Source organism: Tribolium madens, unplaced genomic scaffold (assembly GCF_015345945.1).
Source record: "Tribolium madens isolate multiple individuals breed KSU strain unplaced genomic scaffold, Tmad_KSU_1.1 Scaffold_7;HRSCAF=85;Tcas5.2_LG10, whole genome shotgun sequence".
NCBI lineage: Eukaryota > Metazoa > Arthropoda > Insecta > Coleoptera > Tenebrionidae > Tribolium > Tribolium madens.
This window is the reverse complement of record NW_025401050.1, coordinates 9,592,433-9,603,651: the sequence shown is the minus strand read 5'-3', so window position 1 is coordinate 9,603,651 and position 11,219 is coordinate 9,592,433. Positions and strand designations below refer to the sequence as shown.

Sequence of the window (11,219 nt, the reverse complement as noted above, 5' to 3'; positions counted from 1 at the left end):
TTTATTAATTTAGTTTGAAAAAAATGTATTTAGTTATAGAATATTGTACTGGGACGGATATTTTTCTTTATTTTAAAAGCATAATTTATTGTTAGCACTTTTGGTATCAGGGTTTATTAAATTATAATTAAGTTTAGTTATCTCGAATTCAAAAGGGTTACAATGATATTTATTTTACTGTGGAAAAAGTTTTTAAAATGTTATTATAGTAATGAAACGTTATTCGTTTTTGAGTATATCTGGTTTACTTTTTTTAACGCTAAATAGAATAATTTAAAATTGATTTTTGCGAATCTCAATACTCTGCAAAACATTGATTGAATTTCTACCATAATAATTTAGGACCAGACTTAGTAAAAATAGTTGCAATTGTTTTTATTCACTTTTTCTTTCTAGCGAAGCCGATGTGATTTTTCAAGAATGGTATTTTTTTTTTCATAAAATTGCCAATAAATGATAGACCCATAATATGGATATTCTTAGAATTAAAAACTCTTTCAAATAAGCGCATAATATACCGGGTGTTCCATAAGAAAAAATATAACTTTGTTGCGCCACCCTATATAGGAATTACCTACAATGCCAAAAATATTTTTGGACCATAGAAAAAATGAATGTCTATGGTCCAAAAAAACCGCATTTCGTTATCTTCTTTACTGTTAAAGTAATCGAAGAAATACGGAGCTCTGGCACACCCTGTACATAATTAATTATTTTTAAATTTTAACAGTTTAATAGTAAAATAGAAACAGTGACTACCACAGTGTTGAAACCTCATTACTGTCTTTATTTGACACGTGGAAATGCAACTTGCACCCCATTTCAACACGCAAACCTCGTAAAAGACTAATTTTAGCCCGAAAATTGGTCATAAATACAAATTTTCCGATCGATTTAATCACCAATTTTAACAAAAACTCACCTTCATTCTAATATATGGTATGTCACTTTTGGAATGAAACATTTAAACAGAACATTTAAAAGTCTAGTAAATGTGAAAAACCGCAATGCATATACCTCTCATAAATAATAAACAGATCTGATACCAAAGGTACAAAACGAAATACTGAAATATTTCTTTGTTTGCGAACAAATACATTAAAAGCACCAAGGGATTTCTTTAAAATGATATTAAATGAAATTTTACGGAGGAAATTGCTGAAAATACTCGCATAACGTGACAATTAAGTACCTAGTTTAATAAAATTTCGTATAATAACTAGATTTGTATTAGAGGAAATTGAACTTCTTTGTTAATCATAATTAAGACACGAAAAATTCGTAAAATATGCGCATATACAGGGTGCGCCAGAACTCGCGCATAAACCTTTGTGGAGTTTCAATAAACGATTTTATAAATTTTATTGAAAAAACCGTCAACAATTTTAAAAATTCAAATTCGGAAAATACAAAACAAAATATGCAAATATGTAATTTTAGTGTGTAGTTTTAAGAGCAGTGGAGTTATATTTAAAAGATTATTTTAATTAACTGCCTCCGAATTAATGGAGAAGAAGGAAGGAATCATAAAATAAAAATAAAAAAAAATAAAAATATCCTTTCTAGGAAAAAATGTAGGAAGTGTAGAAATTTTAAAATGATTGAAAACTTTGAAAATTATTTAAAAAATGGTTTGCTGAGTCATTCTGTACTTAATCTTAACTAAGTTCTGTTAAAATCGAAAGCTGAATATAATAAATTAAATACAGGGTGCGCCAGAACTCGCGCCCCAGAGAAGGTAAGATGCCAGGAACACGGAAAAAATGTTAAAAAAAAGTTTTCTATAAAAATTTCAAAGTTATGAGGGTTTAAATTTTGCACTTTGACTCTATTTGTTTCTGTTGGAAATATAATTTTCTAAGTTTTTTTGCTATAGGCTATTAAAAGAGGAAACAAGGAAGCTTTATCCCAAATTGTAACTCTGTTCAATGTTATTTGTGGCTTTTATTGGCAAAATTTTTGTCCCTTTACTAAAGAATTGTAAAAAAAACACCAGTATCATTAAATAGATATGGAAAAAGTCAAATGTCAAAAAATAAATGTCAAAATTTTTTAACAGAGAATTTTTTAAACATTTTTTTCATGTTCCTGGTATCTTACCTTACTCGAAAATTTTCTCTGGGACGCGAGTTCTGGCGCACCTGTATATACAAATATTTTCACAAAAATATGCATAAGATATTAAGAAATATGCTCCAATATATGTCAAATATACATCGATTTGGAAAACTTTTAACAATAAAAAATCAAAGTTGGGATAAATTTTTATCCTCGAGTACACTAAACTTTGTACTTTATTTAAATAAGTATTTATTTTTTAATAAAAATGTGATGTTTTATCAAGGATAAATAAGTTCTAAAAAAATATTTTTTTAATGGCAACCTATCAAAAACAAACATTTTTCTTATGAAGGTCATGATCTAAAGTATTACAACTATCTATTTTACAGCTCAAAAAAATATTTTTTTTAAATAAATTGCAATTTTGACAACAAAAATCGAATAACTCAAATTTTTGTTCTCAAAATAAGATATTTTTGTATATTATGTACTTTAATTTATATTATTATTTTTTGGAAACAAATAATTAAAAATCTAATTGGTATTGTTATTCCTGATTTCGTAAACAATTGTAGGAAGTGAATCTGCGTAGGTCAGTAGAAAAATTAGAATTAAATTTTTTGGGAGAAAATTACTTTTTTTTTGGCTTTGTTTTTGAATGAAAAATTACCAAAAAATTTGAGAATGTACCTTACTAATGCCCAGGTAAGAGTGAAAAAATTCAACAATTTTATTTAATTAGAAGTAGTGATTTTCTTTTTGGGCGTAATGGATACCCCACCCAGTATAAGACGAATTTACTAATTTTTTGAGTCTGGCTTACGAATTACCGATTGTAATTGTAAAATATTGTATTGTAATTGGATCATTTTTCTTAAACTGTCCTATTTTTAACTTGAACTGAAATTTTAATCGGAAAGTTGTGACTTGAAGAAAATATGCACAAATATGCAATATTTCCTAAAATATGCAAAATATGCATTTTTTTATTTGGCTTATTTTAATCAATGCATGGAAAACTTAAATTTTGTTGATATACCTCTTAATAACAAATATGCATTTTGCATACCGGGTGGGGCATCCGTTACGCCCAAAAAGAAAATCCCCACTTCTAATTAAATAAAATTGTTGAATTTTTTCACACTTACCTGGGCATTAGTAAGGTACATTCTCTAATTTTTTGGTAATTTTTCATTCACAAACAAAGCCAAAAAAAAAAAAAGTAATTTTCTCCCAAAAAATTTAATTCTAATTTTTATACTGACCTACGCAGATTCACTTCCTACAATTGTTTACAAAATCAGGAAAAAAAATACCAATTAGATTTTGAATTAAACGCAATTTTCCATCTTAACTTTGAAAATCATTTTTATTTATGACCTTCTACTTGTGCCATCGTAAATTTAGGTGACAATGGGGAACTGCAATTGGGGTAAGATTCCAAGGTTTACAACAAAAAGACACTTTAAATAATTGATAATAAATGATTGTTTTGTTGGCAAATTATACCATTTTGTCATAAATCACGGGTCGGGTTTGTGTTTAAATAAAAAAAAAGCGATTATTTGGCTAACGAAGTCAAAATTTGAAATTGTGATATCAAAGTTTGATGCGCTGACAGGTACAGATTTATTTAGTATAGGTAAATTAACAGAAAGTATTCATAAAACACACAAAACTGTTACAGACTCATTTATTATCCAAAAAAATTAGAAAAATTCTCAAATTATACCCTATCAATAATTACTTAGTTTTAATTAATTTGAAGTCGCGATTTATCAAGTGCGCGTAACCGATGCCCCACCCGGTATAATCCAAGCCTTAATCATAATCATGTTGATGTTCTAGATTATAATTTGTTTACCAAAAGACTAGAATATCGACAGCTTTACAAATTACATTCAATGTAATAACACTAATAATGATGATTATTATTGATTAGTTGATTACTCAAACGAGGCAAGAATTTTCGTGGTATAACAGGTGACTTCATAAAAAAATCAATCACAGTTTCGTAGTCACACACGCGCTTAAATTTTTGAAAAGTAAACACCCTTGACCTTGGCGCTCCATAAAACCACCCCCGACATTCATTTCTCGCTCAAGGTCATTACTAAAAACGAACTTTACCGATAAGCGTTTCCCCAAGCCTGGACCTTTGATTTTCGACATTTTCCGAGGTATGAGGACCAGCAGTTGCTCCCTGTCGGTGTCATTTTGCGGGTTCGGCACTTCGGGGCGCGTTAAAGGGATGGAAATATCGTTGAGATGAATATTTGTACTACCATTTCCGTAACTAATGTTGTTCGTGTTGTTCACTTGAACGAGTAAATTGCATGTTTGAGACGCGATTTGAAACAGGCCGTCTTGTAAATTCCGCTGTTTATGCGGACTTTTTGAGAAGTAGTCCCAAAAATGAGGCATTTTTTAATCACCCCGGTTGGAGGAACATTTGCGCGTGTTAAGCTGACTTGATCGAACTGATGGACCATCGATTATTCCGCTGGGTGTATGAATAACAGTTATCAGTTGACTTGCGCTGGGACGTCCCATGGGGTGGGTTCTCAAAATTATCCCATTTAAAATTGTTTAATTGGTTGCATAACCTATCGTATTTATTAATTCGTGTTCTCGCAATACCAATAACAACTAAATTACAATTACAAACACGAAAATATTTTAATCAATTTTCTCGACCAATTTATTAATTATTTAATAAAACAAAAATAATTAAATCGGTATTACAGATTTCTACTTCATCTGTCAAAATCATTGCATTACCTAACCGTTTTTATTCCTAATACCAATACAACAATTAAATTAAAATTGCAAACACGCACTTATTTTAATCAATTTTACCGACTAATTTATTAATTAATTTAAACAAAAATAATTAAATCGGTATTACAGATTTCTACTCATCTGTCAAAAGTCAACAACTTGTCAATTTTTTTGCATTTCAGAATCCCGGCTTCAAAAAACGCAATTTCGTGTGGGTTTCACCTATTCCACGTCTCGAAGTACTTAAACTATTTAAAAAAAAAACATGTTTTAAGTCACTGAATTCAAAATTCCACGTAAATTGTCCAAAAAAGATGAGGCATTTTCACACGATATTTTTTCTTGTAAGTATGTAATAAAGCTAATTTAATAAGTCAGTCAATATTCCAGATTCTGGTGTTCGAAATTAACATACATTTAACGAAGGAGACAAAAAATGCTGTTGTTGATAACGTTTACGACATGAAAGATTTTAAAAAATTAATCAGGACTAAAACAAACGTTTTAGTTTGTTACACGAATTCGTTAAAACAGGCGTCCCAAGTGATCAAAGTCTTTAGGGAAGCCGCTGATGTTATCAAGGGTCAAGGAACCATGCTTTTAATGGATTGCTCTGGGTACCATAATTATTGTTTAATTAACTCAAATAATATTTTTTTAATTAGGGAAGCGAAAAAAGTGTGTAAAAAACTGAAAGTCACCCCTGACCCTTACATTTTCAAGCATTATAAAAACGGTGAATTTAATCGAGACTATGACAGGAAATTCACTGTTAGTTCTATGGTGAACTTCATGAGGGACCCCACTGGGGACCTACCTTGGGAAGAAGACGCCTCTGCTAGTGATATTGTGCACATTCCAGATGCTGAGGTTGGTGTCACTGTCACAATTCACCCATTTTATTCACGCTATTCTAGACTTTGGCTAAATTTATTAGACAGGAGAGTAAGCCTTTATTGGTCATGTTTTATGCCCCTTGGTGTGGTTTTTGCAAAACTTTGAAGCCAGAATATGTGGCAGCAGCCAAAGAACTGAAAGGACACTCAGTCTTGGCCGCCATTGATGTAAATAAACCTGAAAACGCCGTCATTAGGACGTTGTACAACATCACGGGATTCCCCACACTTTTATATTACAAGTAAGTTGGAATTTTCAGGTGAATTCAACACATAAGTGTCCAGTGTTTTATTTTGTCGTTGTTCAGAGGATTGAGACGAATGCCAGGTATTTTTCTCAAAAGCTTGCTTAGTAGTGGGCTTTTTTTATTATTTGTTGTGATGGCGCCTGAAAATTAAAAAGTATTTAAAACGTTTCTTACATATTATTTCCCAATTTGATTCAACGTTTCTTAAACAATTCAATGTTTTTTCCGGGGAAAAACTGCCATTTTCACTTTTGGAAACGTCATTGTGTCAGGTGTACCAATCGTATAAAATAAAACTAAAGTGACATTTAGTGCCTTTTGAGCAATTTTTTAGTCTAGATTCATATAAATAAATATTTGAAACACCCTTACACCATTTGTGGTTTAATTTACTGTCTTTGAGTGAAGTTTCTTTGAAAAAAACTGCCATTTTGTATAAGTCGTCCATCAGGGGTACCAATCACTGAACTAAAATGACTTTTCAAGTCAAAATTTTTGATAATTGATAAAAGGGCACAGGCGTCTAGAGGCACCTAATTGTTTAACAGTCACGCTTTAGATACGTTTCGTAATGCAATGCGTTTTTGTTTTTGCTATTTAAAAAATAATGTCATACGTCAATTAGCACGTTCACCAACACTCTGACTCTAATTTCCCCAGAAACGGGGTTATGAAATTCCAATACGAAGGCGATAATAAGCGTCAAGCTATCATTAATTTCATGAAAAACCCTTCAAAACCGGTCAAAGTCAAAGAACAAGAATGGTCCGAAGTCGATAGTGAAGTCGTCCACTTGACTACAAGCAATTTCGATCCGGTTGTTAAAGAAGAAGCCTCACTTCTTGTAATGTTTTACGCCCCTTGGTGTGGTCATTGTAAGAAAATCAAGCCTGAATATGAAAAAGCCGCCGCTAAGCTCAAATCTGATGGGGTAAGTAGCGTGATTTTTGCCAACCTAACAAACTAAAAATCACTATACAGATCCCGGGGATGATGGCCGCCATTGATGCAACAAAAGAAGTGAGTATTGCGGATCGTTTCTCGGTTAAAGGTTACCCCACTATCAAATACTTCACATATGGGGAGCACAAATTCGATGTTAATTTACGAGAAGCGACGAAAATTGTGGAGTTTATGAAAAATCCCAAAGAGCCGCCGCCGCCGCCCCCACCAGAGAAACCCTGGTCGGAGGAGGAATCCAATGTTGTGCATTTGAACGAAGAGAATTTTAAAAGTTTTCTCAAGAAAAAACGACACGCACTTGTTATTTTCTACGCACCCTGTAAGTCAATACAAGTCAGTTTGTCCAACCTAAAAACGTGAAAATCCCTAGGGTGTGGCCATTGCAAGAAAGCTAAGCCTGAATTTACCAAAGCTGCTGAATATTTTAAGGATGATCCGAAAGTTGAGTTTGCAGCAGTTGATTGTACGACTTATCAGGGAGTTTGTTCGGCTCATGAAGTTAGCGGTTATCCAACTATCAAGTATTTCAGTTATTTGAATAAACTTGTTAAGCCATATAACTCAGGCCGGACAGTATGTTTTTGTTATTAATTGTTAAAAAGAGCACATTTAGTGTGTTTTCAGGCCGAAGATTTCATTGCGTTTATGTCAGATCCAGAAGGCAATGGTCCAAGTCAGAAAATTGTTTCACAATTGACAGATACAAATTTTGAACAAGAAATTGCATCCAAGTCGGCGGTGCTTGTATTGTTTTATGCACCATGTAAGTAGTTTTTTTTTGGTTGGTAATGGTGACATTCTATTAATTTTAAATAAAGGGTGCAAACAGTGCAAAGAAATAAAACCGGATTATCAGAAAGCCGCCAATGATTTGAAACAAGAGGGATTCAGTGCTCAATTAGCTTCAGTTGACTGCAGTTCGAATCCTATACTCACTGATAAGTACGACATAAACATATTTCCCACTTTCAAATTGTTCTTAAACGGTAAGTTTGCTGCCGACTTTACCGGCAAAAGTACGAAAGATGATATTAAAAGATTCGTGGTTGATGTAAAAACTCGTAAAAATAAAGAATTGTGAGATTTTTATCTGTTTAGTGTAATTTATATTTTGGAAATAAAAAAATCGGTTTAATTTTTTTCTATTTTTATTCGTCACAAAATATGTCTCAATACTTTATCTACATAGAAATTAATTACATGATAAGCTAGTGAAATAATATCAACACTTCTTACTACATGACACGTGTCGTAGACGACAAACAAAATAAATAAAAATGATAATTCAACAATTAGACGTTCCTGTAAAGAAAGAAAAAATATTTCGTGGTATAAATAAAACAAAAAAAAACATAAAAAAGCAAACAAATACTACAATAATACCGGTATGGCTTTGGCCTTGAAGTATGGACAAACACAGAAGCAAGATGTGATGATTTATACGTACACAATCCTCATTGTGTTGGTGAATCCAGATCCTTGTTTCCAGCCTGTGACGATGATGACTGGATCACCTTGTTTTATGAAACCCTTGGCTTTGCCGAATTCGATCGACGTGTTGACACGGGCCTCGACGTCCTTGAGCCAGTCGTCCAATCGCTCGGCTTAAATTAGAAATAAAAGTATTCAGAAAAAAATAAAAACTTAGAATAGTATATTATTCAACGAGTGAGAAAGTTGGTCATTTCCACGATACGAGTCGAAGACAAGTGGAGTAATTCATATGAGTGGAAATGACCATTTCTCAAGAGTTTAATACTACGCTTTTTGTAATCTTAAATAATGACTAATATTTTTTATATTTTTTTCTTTTCATTATTATTTAATTTTCTCCACACTTGAAGATTGAATAACTTTCCCAACTGAAAACGGTTAAGCAAAGTACGAATTCTTTAAAATGATTAGAAAAAACTCTTTCTAAACAGGATAATGAACCAAACTTTGAAATTACTAAAAATCTTAAAATGATAAAAAATTGAGAGAAATTGCGATTAGCATAAGAAAATTTAAAAAAAACGGGTAAGAGAGAGAGAGAGAAATGCGAAAAAACTTTTTAACCCGAAAAATGGTCATTTTCCTCAGCCAATGGACGAATCTCGGAGAAGAGCCCAAGAAAATTGTAAAAAAGCTACTGAAAGTCTGCAAAAACAGAGGAGGAAAAGTTAAAATTGATGCAAAACTTTGGATCACTTGAGAAAAATTGTGATTCCATTACAAAAATGAGGCAAAAACATCCGATTTAATAAACAGAACTGTGAATGAATCAACAAACTAAGAAAACAGAAGGAGAAAAAATGGTGAAAATATAAAAAAGCTGCGATCACTATAGATTTTTGTAAATTAAGTAAATTTAAGGCCAAATAATATTCAGTTACTGAAATTATTTATTGAAGAATCCATTTTTGTAAGAAATTTTTTGGTCATAATAAAGGGAAAATATTTTCTTAGGTCCTGTTCTCTCAAAGTTTATTGTTTTACTAGCAAAATATTTTTTTTAATATCCTCGAACAGCTCAATTTAATTTTTGTAAATGAGACATCTTCATTACACATACTATTATTTATAACATCAATAATTTTTAAATAACGACATTATCAGTATTTTTTTAAATGGCAACTAACATTTTTGTTTATTGTTTTTAGTAATATTTTCTTTTAAGAAGAAAGAAGAATCTAGCAGTTACTAAAAACAGTCAACAAAACTGTTGGTTGCTATTAAAAAAATAATGATGACATTATTCAAAATTACGGATACCTAAAAACCAGGATACCACACGATGTAAAAAAAAACGTCCCAAAAATGGCTATATTTACATAATGGTGAGCAAAACGGTAATAAAAAAAATATAAAGAGATAAAGGCAATGTAAAAATTTTATTGAAAACTATAATTAAAAAAATTTCAAACATTTAGCAATCTACGCCTCGTCTCATATTTTTGAAAATGCTGCGAATACGGTTAAAGATACAAGAAAAATATAAAAAAGAAAGTTGTAGAGAATGAAATTTCCAAGAAAAAAGTCTGCTAGATGATGCCTCTATATTCAATGGTTTAGGTCCTAAAGGCGTTCAAAGACGCTCAAGCGACGAAATCGGGTCATTTTTACCGGTGGTCAAGAAACAAAATTAATTTAAGCCTAAACGGTTGAAGATAGAAATATGGTCTCGCGGACTTTTTTGTGGGAAATTTAATTCTCTACAACTTTGTTCTCTACACTTTTTTTGTATCTTCAACCGTATTYGCAGCGTTCTCAAAAATATCGAAAACAGTATTAAAAATAAATTAAAACAATTATCAGTTCGCCGCCCAATATTTTTAAGAACACTGCGAATATGGTTAAAGATACAAAAAAAGTGTAAAAAACAAAATTGTAGTGAATAAAATTTGCTACAAAAAAGTCCACGACACCATATTTCTATCTTCAACGATTTAGGTTTAAATTGCTTTAAAGTGTCCCCCGGGCACTGAATCACCAGTAAAAATGCAATGAATCCGTCGCTTGAGCGGTTTTAAAAGTCTTTGAGGCCTAAACCATTAAAAATAGAGGTATGGTATCCCGGACTTTTTACTAGAAAATTTTATTTTCTACAACTTTCTTTCTTACATTTTTCTTGTATCTTTAACCGTATTCGCAGCATTTTGAAAAACATAAAGCGGAGCACAGATTTTAAATATTTTTTTTCTCATATTTCTTGTGAAAAATTTAATCGTTTATTTTTCACAGCTTATTAAGAATAGAAATCTCAACATTTCTGCATTTTTTTCCAAGCAATTAGTAAAGTGGTTGAATTTAAATTAATTAAGCTTTTATAAAAATAAAATCGAGCTGTTTAAGGATTTTTTTTGAAAAATGAACCAAAATAAAAATATGAATTTTGTGCATCACTTTTGGTTCACCCTGCTGAATACTTGTAATCCAACAATAAAAAGCTTATTACAAATACTATAGGAAAAGAAAAGAAATACRAAAAAGGTACGATTTCTGTGGATATAGAAATAAATAAAGATTGTGAAGGTTATTCCAAATAAAGTCCAAAAATGTGTTTTAAATGCGACGTTTCAATGGTTTATTTMATTTTCTTTCTATTTGTAGACCTGTTTTATCTGAAGAAAATGAATTGAAACCTCATATTTCAAACACACATTTTCAAACATTTAGCAATTTGCGCCTCGTCTCATATTTTTGAAAATACTGCGAATACGGTTAAAGATACAAGAAAAATATAAAAAAGAAAGTTGTAGAGAATGAAATTTCCAAGAAAAAAGTCTGC

The 11,219-nt window shown here is 31.2% G+C and overlaps 3 protein-coding genes across 6 annotated transcripts in view; 1 reads left to right on the top strand and 2 right to left on the bottom strand.

Annotated features, from left to right (window-relative positions):
- LOC123010257 (5'-3' exonuclease PLD3-like) overlaps positions 1-4,500 on the bottom strand; it is a 12,876-nt gene extending 8,376 nt beyond the window's left edge. For both annotated transcript variants that reach the window (XM_044406986.1, XM_044406987.1), the window contains exon 1: positions 4,192-4,500. In XM_044406986.1, the coding sequence (XP_044262921.1) occupies positions 4,192-4,485 (294 nt within the window). In that variant the 5' untranslated portion in view covers positions 4,486-4,500. The remainder of the gene's footprint in view (positions 1-4,191) is intronic.
- A 497-nt stretch (positions 4,501-4,997) lies between these two features.
- On the top strand, positions 4,998-8,088 carry LOC123010256 (protein disulfide-isomerase A5). Its single transcript, XM_044406984.1, has 9 exons — positions 4,998-5,186; positions 5,233-5,459; positions 5,508-5,712; positions 5,760-5,980; positions 6,647-6,917; positions 6,968-7,268; positions 7,320-7,522; positions 7,574-7,712; positions 7,768-8,088. The coding sequence occupies exons 1-9, from the start codon at positions 5,157-5,159 to the stop codon at positions 8,028-8,030; spliced, it is 1,860 nt and encodes a 619-aa protein (XP_044262919.1). The 5' UTR covers positions 4,998-5,156; the 3' UTR covers positions 8,031-8,088.
- LOC123010255 (pyruvate kinase-like) overlaps positions 8,080-11,219 on the bottom strand; it is an 11,536-nt gene continuing 8,396 nt past the window's right edge. For all 3 annotated transcript variants that reach the window (XM_044406983.1, XM_044406982.1, XM_044406981.1), the window contains exons 6-7: positions 8,397-8,553; positions 8,080-8,251 (exon numbers count right to left, since the gene is read on the bottom strand). In XM_044406983.1, coding sequence (XP_044262918.1) covers positions 8,242-8,251; positions 8,397-8,553 — 167 coding nt within the window. In that variant the 3' untranslated portion in view covers positions 8,080-8,241. The remainder of the gene's footprint in view (positions 8,252-8,396; positions 8,554-11,219) is intronic.

Coding starts and splice junctions, on each gene's coding strand:
- LOC123010256 (XM_044406984.1), top strand. CDS start 5,157: ATGAGGCATTTTCACACGATATTTTTTCTT. Junction 5,460..5,507: donor CTTTTAATGGATTGCTCTGG/GTACCATAATTA, acceptor TTTTTTAATTAG/GGAAGCGAAAAAAGTGTGTA. Junction 6,918..6,967: donor CTAAGCTCAAATCTGATGGG/GTAAGTAGCGTG, acceptor ATCACTATACAG/ATCCCGGGGATGATGGCCGC.